Raw genomic sequence first — 21,562 nt, 5'->3', positions numbered from 1 at the left:
GAGCTTCATTAGTAATTGTTATGGGACCACAGATGTTAAAATTTCATTTTTTTCCCTGAGGTTTAAAAGTGAATTCTTGACCTTGGAAACAGCAGTTGACAAACCAACCTCAGCTCAATGATCATTATGTAGAAAGTTTAGTTATTTAAAGTTTTTGAAATTACCTTATTTTGACTTTATATATGTTCTTCATGGTATAAATAAAAGTTCAAATGTAATTTCCTCTCCAGCTGCAGCCCTGTCTGATGGTGTGTATCAGGCTTTCTCTGCGCTGTCTGTCTGTGCTGTGTTTGCTGAATGTATCTGAATGTGACCTGTTACACAAACAAGTCACGCTCCTCTATAATGGGCTCCTCTGTCATTCCTGCACGCCGCCGCCACTCTCTCTCTCTCTCACCACATTCACACACAGCCGCCTCCTGCCGGACGATTATGGTGATGAATGAGCGAGGAAGAGCGCCGCGTGAGCGCCGGAGAGAGAAAGAGGCTCATGACCCACAATGCTTTGCATTAAATTCCTTGCGGGCAACATTTGATATTGAGTTTGGTGGATAAAATGGCAGATATCATCTTCTCTCTTTTCCCGGTCATATTCATCATACACTGATCTCTCCATTCCTGTTCTGAGTCTCTGCTGAACTGGATGTTCCCCTTACTGCACATACAGCTGCTCTCAGGGGGGCTGGAACTTTTCATTAACCAAATCTAATTCTTAAAATTAATTTTCTATTTATAAGCACTGTTACTTTATTTGCTTGTTGAAAGGTAAAGTTAAGGGAAAATGTTGTAATTTTTGACGTTTTCTTACATACTGCTGGCCTGCTCTGTTTTGAATGTAGAGTATGATTATTCATTTATAAACTTACTGTAAACCTACCTACACTGTAATGCACAAGGATAATGAATAAAGTATAAAACCTGGATTACATTCAATGACAACATTTTCTAACATTGTGCTGCTGTCTGATGGCAAAGAAACTAAAACACTTGGTTCGGGTTATTGCTACCTGCTGCTGCTTACCTAAGTTACATATTATAACTTATGTTTCATTTTTAAATAACGTCGGGTACGTAACATAATGAGAAAACGCGGGTCCTCTCCTACGGACGGCGTCATTTTGAACCACCGGGTAACTCACGTTACGTACTTAAGTTACGTGGTGACGATCTTTCACTAAATGTAGTTTTTGTGGCTAATCCAAAGTGTGACCATTTCTCATCATCTCTTATGTTCTCTTAATTTTCATATAAAGTGTTTCTTCCTCTCTCTCTACCTTTTTGATGTGCACATCTGCAGTTTATTCTTTTCTCTCTCTCTTGTTCAGGTCATATTCAGCACAATACACAACATTTCTTTTCCATCCTGTTTTTCTCTCTTCAGGCGAATCTTTACAACCTTTATATATTTTCTGTCTTTACTTTCCTTCTTTCTCATTCATCTGCTGCAGTTTTTCTGCTTTCTCCCTCTTTTCCTCCCTTCTGCTCTATTTTTTTCATCATGTTCATTTTCTCCTCCTCCATCTCCCTTCTTTTTTCTTTCGTAGTGTTTCTCTTGTCTTTCGCCCTCTCTCTCTTTCTCTCTCTCTCTCTCTGTCTGTCTCTCTCTCTCTCGCTCTCTCTCTTCTCTCGTGAATTTGAATTAGCTTTATTAGCAGGAATGTAATTAAAATAACTATTGCCAGCGTAAGGTGAGCAGTGTAAGCATTTAACAGACAAAACAAATGATTGTAATGTATCACATTACCAGACAGTAACACGAGCAATATATATCACATGCTGCCTGTCTGTGCTTGGATTTAATATTACGTAATATTTCTTCTTCTCCACCTTCTTTCTCCTCACTTTCTCTCTGCTCAGATTTACAGTGTGTAATGTTTTCTATTTCGTTCCTCCCCTCCAGTCAGAATATCATGGCCTGGCTGAAATGAAGACATTACTCAGCCCGACCAGCGTCTCTCTGTGAAACCCTAAATAAACCCTGACGCTCTCCTTCTGCTCGCTCTGCTCTTGAATATTTAAACAGGCCTGACGTTCATCGTGGCAGCTCGTAAACATAATGTTGCATTTGTTCTGTCTCTTGCTTGTGCTCTCATTCTGGGGAGGGGCTTTATCAACGCTGAAATCCAGTTTGTGTTTGAGCTATATTTATCACAAGAGCTTTGAAGTCTGAGATAAAAATAGATTTTTGGTGTCACGATGTTTAGAGCGCCTCCGCGCCCACAGCTGTCTGCGGCTGAGAGGGCAGAAATCACAAGTGTGTACATGCTCCTTCAGAGAGAATAAAACCTACTCCCATCTTACTTTCTGTTCAAGAGGAGTAAATTCAATCTATTGTCTTGTTACATCATTGAAAACTGAATATTTCTCACTATAAAGCAGAAGAGCATGCATGCCACTGCTCCATGTAGCTGACAATTTCTATTCTCAAATTTGCAATAACAAATAAATGAGGTTGATGTTGTGATGTTGGTGGATAGTTACCCGTCTAGGATAATGCAGGTTAAGTGATTTGGTTGGTTGGATGTCCAGTAGTTTAACAGCAGCTCTTTGATATTACTTTATTGTGAGCTATGGATTAAGGATTAAATGGACAGGTGTAGTGATATAGTAACATACTGTAGCTCGTAGTGTGGACAGCCTGTCCTAAAGAGACTATGGGTTATTGCCTCACATGACCAACAATTCAGCTTTTCTCTGCAGAGATAATGTGGAGGTCTATGCAGGGAAAGGGCTTTCGATCAATACTGGACCCATAAGAATGTAACTTAAAGGTTCAGTGTGTTTAACATTATAATATTCATAGGTATGTTTTCATTAGTGGTTAATCACCTGAATATAAGACTTGTTGTGTTTTTGTTACCTTAGAATGAGCTGTTTTTATCTACAGAGGGAGTGAGTCCTCTTCTACAGAGTCTGCCATGTTTCTACAGTAGCCCATAATGGACAAACCACCACTGGATCTAAACAGGACTTTTCATGTTTTTACGAGTTTGGCTGCCATTGCAGTTTCTCTTAAACGGCAGAAAGAAATCAACTGAGCGGACCTCCATGATGGATTTGTCTTTATGCTGTATACACAGTATTATTGTACCAATAAAGGTACATCCTATCCTATCCTACCTCCAGCCAACATAAAGAAAAGATTAACATATTCTAACTACAAGGTCACACAAGGTCCTTATTGTACTCAAGGATTCTTATTCTATCTCTGAACCATAACCAAACCTTAACCCCAGCATTGTCACATCATCAACCAGCAGTGACTGTAACAGTTTTGGAGGCTACGCTTCATCCTGCTCATAGGGAACACTTCTATGTCTCGTTCTAAAGGGCAGTTACAAGTTGAATTCATTTGGAAGGATCCATAACGAGGCATAATATTATTATACTAATGCACAACACATGGTACAGTACATACAGTATGTGGTGGTTTTTACTGTAGTTTAAGATGTTGGATTGACTGACGGATGTCCTCTCGTGTCTCTACGATGGTTCATTTGTTGTTGCAGTGTTGTTTTTTCTGACGGTCTTCCTGTTCGGCGGTAGCCAATCCCCTGCAGGCTCTGCGGGCAAATTTATCTTTTCATTAGCATAGGCATCCTCAAATCTGCATATGGAGCTCTCCGGAGAGGACCGCAGTGCTCTCAGGGGAGTGTGGGGTGAACTATGAAAGTACCACACTGACTCAATACACATCAGCTCTTCGTTAACCACCGCAGTGTAGAATTATGGGAAGGTGATCTGCTGTACTGATACGCAACAGGCAAACAGCAGCAACCATCTTTTTGTACTTTAAAGCTACTCACTGGTGTAGAAACATTTGCTGTTGCCGGGTTCATGTCTGCGACAGCCACACACACACTGTCTGATATCTTTTAGACGAACCACCCTTTAGAAGCCGCACATGTGCTTCGCTGTATCTCATAAACAAACCTTAGTGGACGCAGGTGTGTATGAGCCGGCTGGAAGCATCTGTTACATAACTGCTGCTTCCACTACGATGCAATATGTTTGTTTTTGTCTGTGATTGAGGTTTTGTCAGATGGTTTTTGGTGCACCTCCAGTGTGGTACTACCGTCTGTACTGTACTGTTGTTGATGCCTCGGTGGAATTCCCTCCAGAAAAACATTCAGGCTTTTAAAACTGCACAGGGATAAACTTTAGTGCAAAACAACCATCTTTTCCTGCTAATTAAGATGCCATATGTTTGTCCCACAGTATGTGCCCAGATTAATTTAAGGCGTGCTGCATGAACACTGACGGCAAAATGCAGTTGAAATAAAGAATCAAAATTGTGCAGCCAAATACAAACCCTGCCCAGAAAGAACCTTCAACTGATACGCTTGTTTGTAGAAACTTTAATGAAACTGTGTTCATTTTTCTCCATGATGGCTGAAATTCATGAGACACTGATGCGGTGCAGCACGTCTGCCACAGCAGAGAGCATCTATTCTACAGCAGTAAACAATAAACAGCTGCTACACTGATCACACAGTTGTTGTGTGTTACAGTAGCCCAGAATGGACAAACCAAACGCTGGCTCTAGATCCTTACACACTGGTCCTTGTAGTTGCAGATTCCAGCTCCCTCACTTGGCTGTGAAGTGTGGAAAAGCCATTGCTGTATAAAGAGAACTGGATACAGCGTTGGAGGCGGCGCTCTGTTCCTTCCTATGAAAGCTGCACAAAAGTGTCGAATGAAGCCAAAAAGACTTCCGCTAACTTCCGGTTAAGTGCTCCGTTTACTTTTATGGTGTTAAATAATTTAATCTTCCGAATCTTCTAGACTTTAGAAATGTTATCGCACTGAATGGATCAAATTCTGTCATATTGTGGGCCACTGTTTTACAACCGCTCATTTCACAATGTAACCTTCTGGGAAAAAGTATTTCTGGGCCATGTGTGCATCACGTGACAGACGCCATTGCTGTAATTACATGGTTTGGCTTCTATGTCTATGGCTTCAAAGCCCTGCGCTCTTCCTGGGGGCTTGTGAAAAATACAAAAGACTGTAGAAACATGACGCTTTAACACGGCAGCCTCCATGGGATGATGAAAACGTCTCATTCTAAGGTAACAAAAACAATTATTCTTATATTCAGGTGATTATCCACTAATGAAAACAATATTATATATTATATTAAACAATATTATATTCATTTCTGCCAATAGATCCTCCTCTATTTTACACACTGGATCTTTAAGGAAAGACTAAAAACGTGTAAAGTGCAAAGTTTAAAGAGATGTTCAAAAACTAATAACAAGCTCGAATCCATTGCTCGTGGCTAGATGTTAGCCTGCATTTAAAAAGCCTCTCAAAGCAGAATATAACTTACTGGAGGAGGACATCAAAAACAACTACTTTCACTGCTGGAGATGAATAAACATTTTGATTACCACAAAGTCTGTACTTTCACATGAGCATTTTCACAGCAATAATTCATTAACTTATAATGTAACCCAGTTTCATAACCTTTTCAGGTAATGTGGTTTTATATCATCAAAGGTCTCACAACTCATGATATGATGTAATTTGACTTCAGCCATCACCTCAAACTTTCAAGTATACAACTAAAAGGCATTAACAAGGACTTATAATGTCACACAGGTCAACTCACATTACACTATTTATCATCTTTGTGCAGAGACTCCTGGGTTCACTGCGTTAATATCACAGCTGTTCAGTTGAGTAGCTTATAAGGAGCCATTTATCAATCTCGCCTTCTCAGACACTGACGAGAGAGAGACCCATTCAGTAGCATCACTCATAACTCTGTGTCATTCTGTGCATATGTCACGGCGGACGGCCACTTCAGACTGTGAATGAGGCTCCATATGTTGAGGAGACAGAAGGACTGAATAATTGGGTCAGTAGAAATTAGGCTGAGTGTGAGAAATGAGTCAGGCCCTTCAGCCCGGTACCATTCGGTCAAAGTGTGCGGAGCTTAAAGACGCGTAGCGCTGCCAACCATTCCTGCAATGCCAACAGATTTTCTTTTGAGTGCTTTAAAAAAAATCTGAGTTGCAGCCAAAGTCTTTATAGCGATGGATCTGGGTAAATTACAGTGTGTCTAATTGAGCACAAAAAGTTTCTTTTCATTTGAGATTAGCAATTCTTTGTATGGATTGCGTCGGGATCTTAACCAGCGCTCTTTGGTTCAAGCACCTGCGTCAACACACTGCCCTGCTGTAGGTGCCATGTGCAGATATTGTAGGAAGAATTGAGAATTAAACATTTAAAAACAGTAAAAACTGTACCTGGCAGTAGGGTTGCATTTTCTTTCTATAAAGTCAAGTCTGAATACCATAAAACTTCAGTTAGTCTTTATTTGGGACAGGCCTTTAATTCCTTTTGCACAAACCTTTGTTCAGCAAAGAATACTATTAAATTGTTTCTTTAAAGCAGTATGAATGTTACTTCTATCGAATAACAATTACAAATGATTCTGATTGAGACTTGTTGAAACGCTGTACAAGGCTCGTAAAGGGGACCTGCATCTAATTGAGACCCTGCTGGTAATTGAAGTTACACGGTAGTTACAGTATTCAGGAGGTTCAGGAGGTTGTGACAGTATACTGCCCCTCTTAGTAAGCTGATTGGTCCAGTTTGCAGTCGTTGGGCTCAACTCATACTCAGTGGATAAGAGAAGCTGTTTATCCCACAGTCTCTCATTTTCCTTTTTTTCTCTGTGCATTAATGAAGTGGAGTCATACAGCTTCAGAATAGGTTTGAATTATGCTGACATTTCAGCTCAAGTGGTCTTTACCTCAGTTTGCACCACATAGATCCACGTCTGTTTGCCTCTATTCATATCCCCCCAACCGTGCTGACTTTTAGACTGGCTTTGCAGGTCTGTGTCACAGATTGTAAGGAAGATGGACGTAGTGTCTGTGACGTCACCCACAGGTTTCTGAAGAGTTGTTGTGAAGCTCAGTGTGGTCGGCTCTGGCCGTCACCATCTTAACAGCCCTGACTCCGCTGGCGCCTTTAAAGTGTTTCTCCTGTAAAGTTAGGCATTTGATTTCGGTTCAAGTGATGATGTGCTCATAGGGTCGGGTGCAGCAGTCAGGACCAGCCAGAGATGACAGAGATGAAGTAAACACTTCAGAGTAAGCTGTAAGTGTCAAGGAATCTTTGAGAGGATAAGAGTCCTTGGTCAGGCAGGTTCTGGTGTGACGATGCAGAGAGTAAACCTGCAGAATCAGACTACTTCACAAAGGGGGTCCGCCCTCCAGCTCTGTGCCAAACATAGATAGAAAAACAGATTATTGTTATTTGAAAGGTTTGAAAATTGGTCCATTCAGTTAAGTAAAGATGACGGAGTAGTTTTGTTTCCAAATTTCGGTTTGCTTTTCAGCCCGAGTTGTTAGCAAACGATCTCCAGTAGGTGCACCTTGAGTGGAGTGGTTATTATGTCACCTGCTGTCTTAAAAGTCAAAAATAAGCTGACAAGCTTGACCTCTTAAGTCAACAGTCAACAGCAAGAACTGTGTGAAATAATGGGACCCGTGAACATCCAAAGTCCCAGCAGATGAAGACAGGGTGATATGGTCTCAAAGGTCCAGATTGTTTGACCAAATGTTGGGAAATATTGGGAAATAGCCAAAGAAATGTATGGATTTACTGCCGAGCTGTATTTGTGTGTTAAAACCAGATGGTGCTTGAGCACAGAGGAGTGTGTGTGTGTGTGTGTGTGTGTGTGTGTGTGTGTGTGTGTGTGTGTGTGTGTGTGTGTGTGTGTGTCTGTGTGTGAATATGGGAAATAAATGTCAGGTGCCCACACGGTCCTTTTGTGTCCAGTTGTCAGTTATTCTCACTGTTATTGTCGTGTGAATGTCACCCTATTTTAAGTGCAGGGTGATGAGCTGTCCAGTGGTCAGTTTCTTCCCTCATTACCAGTAAAATGGACAGAATGATCCCAAAACTAGGAGGACATAATGGGATTTAGCTGGATGTTCCTGTCAGCTGAGACAAGGCTGAGCACATGTTTCGAGGCCGGACTCAAACCCAGGATGCTGTGGTTTAACAGGTTTAACAGGTCCTGGTCTCCTGAGCCAGGACAACCAACTTACTGTGTGCACACATACATACAATCAACCCAAATACATGTTGAATAAAAACAATAGATTTGATTTGAGCCAGCACTTCAGCTCTTTTAAGCTATTTTGCTTCAACTGACACTTCCAACTCCTGTTAGAACATTAACATTAACTGATACTTCTCCTGTCAGCCCTTCCACTTCATATATCATGTAACAAACGTCAGATCGATTCAGTGCTGGCACTTAGGCTGCCTCTTCAACTCCTTTCAAAGGACCGGTCTGCAGGATTTAGTGGCATCTAGCTGTACAGCAACACCCTTGTCTCATCCTCCTCTTCCCAAGCGTGTAGGAGAAACTACGGTGGCCACGAAACACAATGGCCCTATCTGAAGTCCAAGTCTCTAACCCTAAATGTTACACACTGGACCTTTATCACTTACATTTTAACTGCTACCTAAACTGCTTTTAGTGTTTTTGTTTCAGCTGCCAACTTCAACTTCTTTCAGTTATTCAGCTTCATCTGTCACTGCCTTCAACATCTGCATCTAGGATTTATCTGACAACAATAATAAATGTTGGAAACTAGAATTGGAAGCTCAGCCGTGCTTATATAGAATAATCCTGTCTAATTGTGCCTGTAGCAGAGTCATACGCTGAATTACTTTTCACTGGACGTCTGTATGAGATTTCTGATGTGTTTTGGTTCTTTACGTGACAGCCTGATGGGACTGTAGTTGCTGAACTTGATACGAAGAGACTGTTAGTTAATGGGGGTTCATCATATCTGGCCCCGTCACATCAGCATCATCTGCTCAGTCTTGTCCTGATTTATACACAAACACAGTAGACTCATTGTTCTGTTCAAAAAGACAAAACCCAGCAGTGCTCACTTTTCAATTACTTTTAATCAAAACCCCACTCTTCTTGTCATAGGTAATTTAATTAAAAGTGTTAATCTTCCAGGTTATGCCTCCAGGTAGCCGTGGAGACTTGAGATGATTGACGGGGCCTCTCTATCTCCCCCTCCTCATACCTTCTTTTTTTGCTGCCAGCAGACTATGCTTGGTTTGGCCCAGGAAGCTCTCAGCAGCAGAGGTTGGATGAGCAGGAGGAACAGATGGATGAAAGGAGGGAGTTTAGGAGGTAAAGATAGTCGGTTGGGTAGATTATGGATGGACAGCAAGGTGGGCAACTTCCCTCCTTTCCATCTTTAACTCAAAGATTGACTCAGCGGGCCTATCTATTGGGAGCATCATCAGTTTAACCAAGAATAACACTTAAATCGCCAGTTGGATGGCTGGCTGGCTGCCTGGCAGGGATTTCTGTCATTCCCAATGTAATTAGTGTGTAAGGGGAGCCAGGAGAGAGTGGCGCCAGCCAGACTTAGGTTGAATAATACAGGGGGAGGTGTAGGTGCACTGATGGATAATTTAACACCGATCTCCAGAAGGCAGCTACACTTTGCAGTACCTGAGTGCATTGCAGACAGAATGTGACATGTGAATATGTTCAAGTGAAGAAGTTGAGACAGACTGACAGATTTCCATAATAATAAATCTTTTTTTCTCACTGTTGTAGAAAAAGCCTTTATCTGCACTGATTAATGTGCATCGCTATGCAGGAACGCCAGAGAGAGAATTATTATTCATAGTATTCATATGAAATGATAAGTGTTCTGATAAGCACCATGTTGTTGTGTTCTTTGTGTTTCCCCTGCAGATAATTTTCCGCAAAATCAGTGAGGTGAAGAAGGAGGAAGAGGAGCGTCAGCGAGCGAAAAACGAGGTGCAGCTCACCATCCCGCAGGACCATCCCGTCCGGAAGCTTTTCCAGAAGTTCAAGCAGCAGAAGGAGCTCCGTAACCAGGGAGCTGCAGCTGCCTCTCAGCTGGACCTGGAGAAGAACCGGCTGCAGGAGGAGCAGCACCAGCACCAGCACCTGCACCCCCACAGCCTACAGCTGGGCCACTCCAGCCTGCAGCACTCCCTGCCGCTCAGCCTGCAGCGGCCCCCCTCCTCCATGCAGAATGGGGCTCCGCCCAGCAGCAGCGTGCTGACCGTGTCTCAGGTCACGCCCATGCAGAGCTCGCTGGCTTACAGCCATCCCGGCGAGCCCCCGGTCAAGCAGAACAACTGTGATATCATGGAGCTGCAGCCCAGCGCTGCCGGAGGGGGAGGTGAGCAGACTGTCAGGCTCAAAGTCAGCACCAGCCCTGCGCTGGCAAAGCCGGCCATCAAGGCCACCGGCTGGATGCGCCTGAAAAACAACATGGCTCCAGTGGAGGCCAGGAAGGAGGGGCTGAACAACAACGTCAAGGCTGTTTCCGTGGAGATGCTCTCACAGGAGGGTAAAGGTCAGGAAGCAGGAAGGAGCGGGGACGTAGAGGAGGGCGGGGTGTCCAGCAACAATCCCCTCCGCAAGACAGACTCCTGCGACAGCGGCATCACCAAGAGTGAGCTGCGGATCGACCGGGCGGGGGAGGCGCGGACCCCCGCCGCGGTCACCCCCCTCCTCCACAGCCCTCTCCCCGGAGGAGCGGGGTCCCCTCACCCTTTCTGTCCCATCCCTGAGCAGGCCCTGCAGGCTGCACTGCACGAGACCCGGCTGGAGCTCCGGGGGGACATCCAGACTCTGGGAGGCCGTCTGGGCGCCCTGGAGAGTCAGGTCGCTGAGATTATCAAACTGCTGTCGGACAAGAAGAGAGTGTCCACGGGGGCGCCGTCTGCCTCCACCACACCCAAAACCAAAATACACCGTCAGGACATTTTCACCGTTTCCAGGCCTGTTTCTCCAGACTTAGAGAAGGACGAGGAGCTCTGAAGAGAGCTCAACCAGTGGTGTAGAGGGTGTGCTGGAATATACGGTGATCACATGACACATTGTGACACTATGATCACAATTATCAGTTCATGGTTACGCTTGTTTTTTGGCATCCAGCTCCGACGGACCCGGCTACGCCACTGGTCTCAGTTCTCCGAGATAAAAAAACTGGCTTCTTTAACATTTGCACACTGACTTTTACCTCCAGGTCACGACAGAGTCCACACTCCACAGTGACCCGGATCCCGTTTTTTTGATTGTACATACCTCTCTATGCATGTCCAGCTGGATTCTGGCCTGCCAAAGAAACAACTAAACGTACTTATTGCCTGTATATTATGCAGTTGACTGCATGCAAATTGAATTTAAAGAGAAGTGACATTTTATTGAGCTACACTGTACATATGAATATTTTTCATTGATAATTTACTATGTGGACATTCAGGGTTTGCATACTGGTAGCACTCTAAACATTGAATAACAAAAGGGTTTACTGGCAACGGGATTGTGCATGGATTATTTCTAAATAGAGAAAGGGATGGAGGTTTTATTTTTTTCTTTGCTTGTGAGATGAAATAGGAGTTTGATTCTGCTCTCACCTCGCCCTCTAAGAACACAAATGTGATGAAGCAGCATCCCTCAACACAGGGGGGGAACTTTCCAGTATGTTTTTATATTAACTATTGATTTTGCTTCTTATAATAATTTCTATTTTTGATTACGGAACTGTCCTCAGCTTCTGTTTGATGTCCAGTAAACCCTCAAATGTTTATTTTGTTAGGATCCTCCTTGTGTCTATGCATCGCTCGGGTACGCCGCTAGAATATTCTGAATATTATACCTTTGTTATCTGTGAATGAAGGACATTTTTTTTGGTTCCATTCCTCTGCATGAATCAGGGATGGCAGAATGCACTTTGGGTAAAGCTGGGATGACGAGAAGGCTTTGGGGAAATAACACAGAGTTTAGTTCACATAAAAGTCCACTCAGCACAGTGACATGTAATCCCACAGCCCCAGCACCACACGGCAGTCTTAACCAGCGAGCGTCTCACTGAAGCCCGCTCTGAATTCCATTAATGACAGCAGCTTCGCCGCAAAAAGCTCAAGTAATAAAAAATGGAATACTGTACTTTTTATGATATCAGTTTTCTAAATCTGCATGCAAAGGAGTAGTTTTATGCTCCAGAGTGCGTACATATATATAAATATATGTGTGTGTGTGTGTGTGTGTGTGTGTGTGTGTGTGTGTGTGTTTGTGTACAAGAGCTTACACACACACACACACACACACACACACACACACACACACACACACACACTTCCTGCATACACATGCTCAGTGTGACGGCGTCTCTTGATGTGAACCCTGACGGCCCAGGGAGACTTTTTCTTCATAGAAGACAGATCAGTCGGTTTTGTCAGAAGTCAAGGTTTTTCAGGTCTTGTGAGATTCAGACGCTGTCCCTCCTCACCCTGCAACACTCATCCCACACACACACCTACACACACATGCACCATCATTTTTAATAAAGCGGAATAATAAGAATAAGGCAGAACATAGACGTACGGTAGCCATCATGGAAGCCTCGGTTGGTTTTAAATGACTAGATTCATGTCATTCCTTTATAACGTTATCAGCAGTGTGAGTGAATGGACAGGTGACAGAAAACGGGCTAGTGTGGGAGGAAAAACGCACCAGCCAGATGTGAAACAGAGGTTCAGGTCATGTAACACATCTTGCGGTGGCCATACTGGAGGTCATAGTAAGTTAACAGCCTCTTGGATTCCTCGTGGGGGGCTTTTTATGCCTTTATTAGACTGTCAACAGGAGAGAGATAGCATTAAAATCACCAACGCAGGATTTGACCATCTCAGTAGAATTGTTTCTGAAAGGGCGGTACAGTGACATATTTCTATATCAGTCTAATGCCAGGATCTCACAGACATACTGTGTCAGGAAAGAAAATGTAACGCCTTTGACAAGTTTCACCGTTGGATGCTGGATGTTGATATTACTGATCCAGGAAAGCTACTGGCCATTCAAGGAAGACTGATTAATTAATTTGTTCTACGTTGTATTCTCCTGCATGTAGACACATCTACATGCAAATATAACTATAACTGTTCTTAATGGCCACATGAAGGCGAGACAAAAAGCCGGCCACATTAAAAGAGATGTGACCAACTGCACTGCACACAGTCCTACATACATCTCAGCATTGATAGATAGGTGTGCATGAGAATCAGTGTGATAAATGTCAATTGGCATCAGTGTTTAGTTTTAATGATCATACTTGAAAGATGGGTTTTTCATTCTTATGAAAAAGTCTCAAATAAAAGAAAACATTAGTGTCTTTTACAATTTGCTGGCGCTCAAAACTTCCCAACAAACTGAAATTTAAACATCCACCTTTTTCGAAGTCTGTCACGATGTTGGACTCATTCAGATGATGAGTATTAAAAACTTTGTAATGCTAATTGGCATAAAATCACACCAGCTAAAGACGAGTTTAGATGTGAGATTTCTGCCACAATATGCTAATCTGGTTTTTACTTTGGAACATTTTTAAACAAACACACTTTTATTGGCTTCTGTAGTGCAAATGCAAATTGAAATGGAGATTTCATCCTGTGCACAGAAGCCCGTTTTCTGTACCAATCTGCTTCACATTCACTCTGTCACCGCTGGGTGTTTCTCAGTCCTTCTCTCTGCTGTCAGCCACTGAGCAGATCCCCTGCAAGAATCAGGGGACAAGTGCCTTGCTCAGGGGCACCTCAGCAGCAGTTTCAGGCAATCTGGCCACTATCTGTACTAATTTATGAGAGGATTTCGATGATGGCTACCACCGTACCTGTACATGCTTCATATCTCTTTATCTTACTGACATGTCACTTATATCAAATATCATGCAAAGCTATGCAACATTTGATTCTCTAATAGTCGTAAAGAGGCTGATTCTGATGGACTTTTATTGTTCCACAGTATATAGTGTCAATAGGCAAGCCAGTATTAGGGTCATTATTGCGAATATATCTATTTCAGGGTTTGTTTGCATGTGTAGATAAGACGAAATATCAGTTATTTATATCTACCAACCAAATGTGACACCCAAACTTACCAAATGATGAATAGCATAAAATCAAAATTAACTCTCTTTGTTTAGGGAAGGTTCAATACTTGCCCCCCAAAAGTCTGGATTATAATGACCAACAGGTCCAAAACTCCCACTTGAGTTCTTGACAGGATACCTCTCAAACGAATGAATGACCGTTAGTTTCGGGTGTATTTTAGATTAATGCCAACTTTCGCTAAAACTTGTATTCAAAGTAAACTTAGAAACTGTTGACTTTCTTAGACTGATTAATTCTGAGTCTGACATTTGAGTCTGAAATATCCTCAAACGGCCACTTCTTGATCTCAATAAACTTCACATTGGCTTCCCTTAACCCTAACCCTAACCCTAACCCCTAAGGTCAAACTCAACAACACACAGGTTAAACAGGCTAAAAGAAAAAGATCTTTACAGATTAAATTAAGATAATAACTAGATATGCTGTGATGCCAACAAAACCTTAACATGAGTTGTGTAGAAGTTGCCTCAGTTAACTTGCATGAAACTTTGAATGACGTAGATACGCCGTGAAATGCACACGCTTGTATGAAGGTGCAGTATAAAGGGTGACAAAGTCTGTGTATGGAGGATGGTGGGTCAAACAAACAGAAGACTTTCACCCAGGAGACCGCTCTTCAAGTCCCGTGTGAAAACAAATGTCAACATACGCTAATTAACATACTTGACTTCCTAAAACTAACCAAGTAGTTTTGTTGCCTAAATCTTACCATCAGCGAGCTTTATTTTGAAAGTCTAACTGGACATTATTCACAGATTATTGCTAACTTTAGCAAGTCAGCAATTATTAAATGCTTGCAAAGCTTCCAAAACTTTTCCAAAACTACTTTTATTGATTTAATTTCATGACTCGATTTGAAAGAAACATCCCCTTTAATACACTTACGATACACTTACTAGTAATGTGTCTCTAATGGCTAACTGGCCAAACATAGACAGCATTATATCAAACTGGGGGAGTGTATTTCTACTACAGTTTGACAAAAGAACGTCTTCCCGTCTTACAGATCTAACATTAGGGTTTGGTCGCCTTTTCCTAAATCGATCATAGACCAGTTTTTCCAGCCGCAATAACAGAAAACAGACCATAATGCAATGCAGTCCCAGCTTGTGTCTTTATGGATCTGCAGATAGCACAGTGTGAGGGATTGTGCTCTTTTTTGATGAGGTTTTTGTAGTTTGACCAAGTGGGCACTCTCATTTGGCAGCAAAGGGTCTTCTTTGGAAGATGTTAAAAGCTTTTTGGGAAACCGGGAGATCACTTACTGACAAAGCTGGAGGAATAATGTGCGCAGCAAAAAACGTAAATTACAAAATAACCCCAAGAAAGCAGCAGACGTTACAGATTTATTATATCTGTCTAAATCTGAGAACCTCTGAGACGGATTTTTCCTTCATTTTGATTCATGCTGATAGTCGCCTGGCACTACAGCTGTCAGTGAGATCATATCATGATAGAGCTGAAGATTACACCTAACAAAAACAAAAGCCATAATACAGGATGAGACGTGACGGAGGGCATCGATCTACTTTTGTTCTGTATCTGTTGGAGCAGTTATTCTCCTCTTTCTGCAGTTCTAAAACTTTTTAAACCTTGAAACAGAAAGTTCATTTCACATCATTTTCAGTCAGTGTAGGAGTCGCATTGGAAAGCGTCCTTCAAAACTTTTCTGAAACTGACCTTTTTCCAAGATGAGTGCGATCAATACGTTATATACAGTACATATGTATTATTATATATTATATAAGATTGTGCTTCTACACTCGGGTTAAAGTCAGGACCAGAACCTTCATACTGGGATTCTTGCCAGAATCTACTTCCCACTGAGAAAGACACAGTGTGTGCAGAATAAATTGAAGTACTACCTTAGAGTTATGTTATCACAGTACTACGGTAGTTTATTTTTCTACTTTTATGCCAAATTGACTGCTTATATTTAGGCTGTGTGGAAATATATTAGAAAGAAACTTATTTTTAAATTAGAGTACACCCCTGAATAACAAGAAAATGTCTCCCGCAACTTAAATCACCCAAACAGCTGCACAAAATCTTCCCCAAACTGGCTGCAAGTAGTTCAGATCTAGCCTAATAACATTTAAACTAATTTATGAACATCAGGTTCAGGTTTGTTTTCTATTGGTCTGTTTGGATTGGAACCCAAGTTTTTAACCTATGAAAGGACTTTCACCCAGGAGAGAGCTGTTCAAGTCCTGTGTGAAAACAAATGTCAACTTACCCTAACCCTTATAATACTTATAATACCTAAACCTAACCAAGTAGTATTGTTGCCTAAATCTAACCAAACTGCGACCTCAGCAAGCTTTATTTTGATATTCTAACTGGACGCTGAATATTTGTTATTGTTTACTTGAATTAAAAATTGACACCGCCATGATGGACATGTGTATTACACATACATATATATAAATGTGTGTTTGCACGGTTTTTTTAAATGACAAAAAATGAAATAATACACAAGGAGAGTAATAATTGTAACATTAGTGACTATGAAGTCTGTAGTGTGCCACTGGAATAACTATATATTTCCAGTGTTTTCTTACCGTCAATTATAAGAAGAAGAAGAAAAAGACGATGGTAAATCAATTGATTAAAAATTAATTAAAATTATGTTTTACCCATTAGCATGTAAAGTTGTGTATGTTGGCATCAATCTAAAATATGTTTCTTTTAGAGGTATCCTGTCAGTAAAAACTCAAAAATCTAATCATCATTAAATTTGCCAATTATTTCTATTTCAGCTACTTTACTGCCCATCAAATAAAGTCTCACAATGAATTTCCTGTTAATCATGTTTTTGCTTTAATTTAAAGACGTATAAACAACGTGTCACCAAAATAAACTGCAGTCACGGAGCAACAACCGGAGCTCTGATTGGCTGGCTGCTGTGTTGACAGAAATCTGTCCAATCAGAGGTTCTGTTGTGAATGAGGTAGTAAATTATGAAACAAAATTTATTTTAACAAAATGTAATTTATCAGTTCAATAATTGGTTATAATTAAACACATTAAAAGTCTATATTTTCTCTAGTGGTGTGCTCCATACATGCAGTGGCCCCAAAATGAAGATATTTGAACTCAAACACATTATTTTAACATATTAGTAAAGAATTAAATAGAAATATATAGAATGGCATCAGCAATGTATAAATCCTTAGACATTTTGTCAGATACATGTTTTTTTATTGAATTTAGAACTATCAATTAAAATGTGGCCATAAGGGATAATTTTTAAATTAATCTAAATGAAGATGTTACATGCGTGTACAATGCTGTGGCACGAGTTCTTGCAGCAACAAGTCTTCAGTGAGAGTAATAACTCGTGCTGAGTACGATTTACTTTAAATCCACAACTTCAGATTTGCAGTGCAGTGATTCTTTTTAAAAATCTAACGAAAGCGCTCCCTCAGCAGTTAAAGTCCAGGATGAGGTGCGGGACGCGGGGACTCCTCCGACGGCTTTCGACTGCGTACCGAGTTTGAGAGTTTTCCTGTCAGCAAACTCAGAGCTCAGCCTCTTCTTTATTAATTTGACAAGAGAATGAAGGGCACCTCCTGTGATCTGAGCCCTGCACACACACACACACACACACACACACACACACACACACACACACACACACACACACACACACACACACACACTAACACACCTTTCAGCACAGGATTTTTTGGCTTCGCCACTTGAATGTACAACAACCCCTCCTTCAACCACCGTCCCCTCTCTCTGCTCTCCCAGCATTTTCCCTGGGAGCAGAGGTGATTTCTTTGTCTCCCTTTTGTTTCTCTACTTTCGGGGGAAGAACTCTCCTCTCTCTACTTTTTGAGGAGGTCCTCTTCCGTCCTGTCTCTCTTTGAAAAACACCTCTTTCTTTCTCCTCTAGGGTCTCTTCTCTCCACCTTTCCCCCTCTCTGATCCTCCTTTCTCTCTTTGACCTCCTCCATCACGCTCTCCTCAGCATGTCGACGATGTACAGTCTGTCTACGTCGTGCTGACTGACTGAGACCATGAATCCACCTCTCTGGGGACGGGTGGGTGCGACCGCGGGGCCTCATTTATTCAAATTATCCTTTGGCTTGATTCGATTCCACATATTGCATTGAAGATGACACTAAAAGAAATGGAAGTCATTTCCCAGATAGTGATAGAATTCTTTATTGTTTCACTTATCTCATCGAGGCAACCTGCACAATTTTCTCACCAGGATTAATTTTTCATCAATCTCAGCTTTTGCGCCGATTCAGTCTTAAAGCTTTGGATGCTTTTAATAAACGAGGCCCTTTAAGGAAAAGCTTCTCTCTGTTTTTTCTACTGGAATGTTATCAATTTCTACTGTTTTGTTAAAGCAACGGTCTGGGAGCAGCACTGAAGTCCCACACTGACTCATGTATTGTTTTACAGTTGCACACCTAAACTGTAGTGTGAGAATAATAAACAGCCGTCTGGGATACTCTCTTTGGTCTTTGTCTGTCTCTCTGTTTTTAGAAACGTCTTCCTCTTCACTCGGTTTTCCGAAAGGGGCATTAAGGAATCAATGACCTTTATTGATCTGTATTGGCACCTAGCAGGAGCTGAAGGAGAGAACAGGACGAATTTTCACCTTCCTCTGTCCTGTTGAGCTTTTAAGAGCCCTGTTTTTGATGCTATTTATGGTCCGCACTACCACTGAACATTTACACTCCTAACAATTCCTTCTCTATATGGTAGTTTTCAGTGTTAGTGGCAGGGTCCGCCATCTCCGCACTGAATTAATGCATTTGTAATTTGATCTGTCTGATGCCTCACTGTGTACTGTTTACTCACCTACAGCTGTATCATTGCTGGATTAAGTGTCTGCTAATGCTAACACAACTTTTACTGCTGCTGCAGCCACTTCACATTAAAAGCATTCAACTAGCGGATCACAAGGTGGCTTTTATTGTAAAGCAGTCAAAGAAAGTCAGTGTCTTTGTCTAAGAGGTTAGTGCTAACCGTGACCATATTTGACATCCTGGGAATGAGAATATCAATCAATCTTTCTCTGCTCTGATTGGTTGTTTTCATTCGGGCCCGGTGGATTCTTGAAAACGTCGTTAGGAGCACTACACAAATAAAATCACACTGAATTAAAATATGATGACGTGACAACGGTGTCTAATTGCCAAAAACTATTCACATTTATCATCTTTATGATGCACAGGTCAAATAAAATTCCCTACATGTTGGAATGTGAATCTGAACATACATTGTATGTATTTTTTGTTTTTCAACCTCTGTTCCCAGTTGAGCTGTAATGTTGTTTTGGATTTGAAAAGAGGAATAAAATAGTGAGTAAAAAACGCCTCTCAAACTGTTGATTCACACAAAGATAAAACAAAGATAGTAACTAATACTATCTCCAACACATCCTGATTGACACTAAAAAGAAACAATTCAGGAGTAAATGAGCTTCAGAAGCACCTTAACTTCAAACTGCAGTGAGAGGAAACCTTCCACTTTTCACCAGCAGCAATTAAATATGTTTTCCGAGAGAAGCTAGCGGCACATCCCGAGCTGACGGGTGTCAGTTTGGGTAGAAGAAGCGAACCTTCCTCCTCTCCTATTTGAGGAACGCTAATGGGGATAAGCATGTGCTTCGCCTTGGCACCAAAATGAGGCTCAGCCCTAACTTTTGCAGACAGTGGAGGCTTCATGTGTCCAGGCGGAGCTGCAGGTGGGCAGGCTGGAGCTGCAGCAGAGTCTTGACAGGCTAATTTCTCCTCCGTGTTTCCTTTGGCTCGCCATCAGCACTCCCCATCCACAGGGAAACTAACCGTGATAATTCTGCTGTCTGCCAGTAATTGGCCTCCGAGATTCAGAGCCGCTCACACCACAAATGTGGTGTCGGAGATGTGCCTGATTGGATTAGTAGGACAGATTAATGGATAGAGAGGCAGACAGATAAATAGCTACACCGATAAGAAGATGGCATCAACCTTTTTGAGTTTCGAAACAACACGAACTATGACTGCAACAGTCAAAGCCTGTAAACACATCTAAACTGTCAAAGTAGCTTAATGAGATTCTGTGGCGTTAAACTGGGACTATTTCATATTACGCTGACTGATCCTCTTAGAAAGCAGCAGCCAGGAGCCTGTGATATAAATTCTGGTCACAAAGACAGAAAGAAATAGAAAGAGTGAGACTGAGGGAGGAAGAGGAAGATCCTGAAGAGAGGGAGATGAATGAATATTACTAAAAAGGTTGAGCTGCAGGGCGGGATGAAAAAAACAAGACTTGAGGTTGCCCAATCTGTATCTAACAGAGCAGTTAGTGAAATAAGAATGAGAACCTTTAGAGAAAATCCAATTGTTAAAGTTCAGAAATAAATGAATAAGCTCAATCTCTCAGCCTATTTCTGTGTTTTTACACGAGCTGCAGGACTGTGTGGCTCCTTGAGCGATTAAAATGCTGGAGGCTACATCTGCACGATGCACTCTTCTGACCTGAGTCCCACCCATTCTCGAGTATCAGAGAAGACTGCAAACATCATGTTGATATGTGTAGGTGTAGAGAGACAGAAATACACAGCAACAATAACGACTATAATAGTAGAAATATGACCATGATGCATGGATAGCTCACCTGCAGGAGCTGGTGCCCCATGTACCAAGGCTGAGTCCTTGCTGCAGCGGCCCAGGGTTTGAATCCGACCTGTGGCCCTTTGCTGCATGTCATCCTCTCTCTCTCTCTCTACCACCCTTTCCTGTCTATCTTTAGCTGTCACTATCAATTACAAAAAAAAGAAATATCACCACGATAATAATAATATTAACAGTGTGAGTCAAGCAGGACCATGAGAAAGCACAAAACTCAGAAGAAGAAGTGAAGTTAGTAACATGCATTAATGGGACATGAATGTGTGCAGATAGAGAGTGAGAGGAAGAGAGGAGTTCAGGGCATCACGGGAAGTCCCCCAACTCCACACAGAAGTCTAGGCCTATAGCAGCAGAACTAAGGGATGGTTCAGGGCTCTCCTGAGCCAATCAGCTGTCCTATTTCATTTCCAGGTTTGTACATCCTCGCCTCCTCTCTCCTCCAGATGCAATTTAGGAATTGAGATGTCCTTCAAGATGGCGCACTGAGATTGATTTCCAGGTAAGAGGCAGGAGGACGGAGGAGAGAGGAGAAGAGGAGGCACAAATTAGAGAAATGAGAAAGTCCCAGTGTTCCCACTCCTCCCCTGTCTACATGGTGTGGGGTGAGCGTCTCTTCCTCACTCTCCTGGTTCCACTGCAACTTCACACCTGGTGTCAATCAGCTCAACAACCATCCCAGTCTGCTCACCTGCCTTTCACCATCGCTCCAATCTGCCCCGGACCTCCAGGCACAGCCATCAGCCACCCGACCCGTCAATGCAAAAAAACATGATCTTTTACCACTCCAGGTCCTGGTCCAGTGCTCGAGTTGTGTTTAAATATCACTGAGCGTGGTGTAGGATACACCTCCAGACACTGGTGGTGGTCAGCTGAGGATCTGGATGTGATGAGGAGGGGACAATGAGGTCAACCTGGGCACTGGAGGTGATCTG

General features: G+C 42.1%; 1 protein-coding gene across 1 annotated transcript in view; it reads left to right on the top strand.

Moving 5' to 3' along the window:
• Window positions 1-18,468, top strand: part of kcnh5b (potassium voltage-gated channel, subfamily H (eag-related), member 5b) — a 151,146-nt gene extending 132,678 nt beyond the window's left edge. Inside the window, exon 13 of the mRNA XM_051387668.1 lies at window positions 9,761-18,468. Coding sequence (XP_051243628.1) covers window positions 9,761-10,861 — 1,101 coding nt within the window. The 3' untranslated portion in view covers window positions 10,862-18,468. The remainder of the gene's footprint in view (window positions 1-9,760) is intronic.
• The last annotated feature ends 3,094 nt before the right edge of the window (window positions 18,469-21,562 follow it).

This window comes from Dicentrarchus labrax, unplaced genomic scaffold (assembly GCF_905237075.1).
Source record: "Dicentrarchus labrax unplaced genomic scaffold, dlabrax2021, whole genome shotgun sequence".
In the NCBI taxonomy this organism is placed as follows: Eukaryota; Metazoa; Chordata; class Actinopteri; family Moronidae; genus Dicentrarchus; species Dicentrarchus labrax.
The sequence above is the reverse complement of the archived record's forward strand: the minus strand, read 5'-3'. Positions and strand labels throughout refer to the sequence as shown.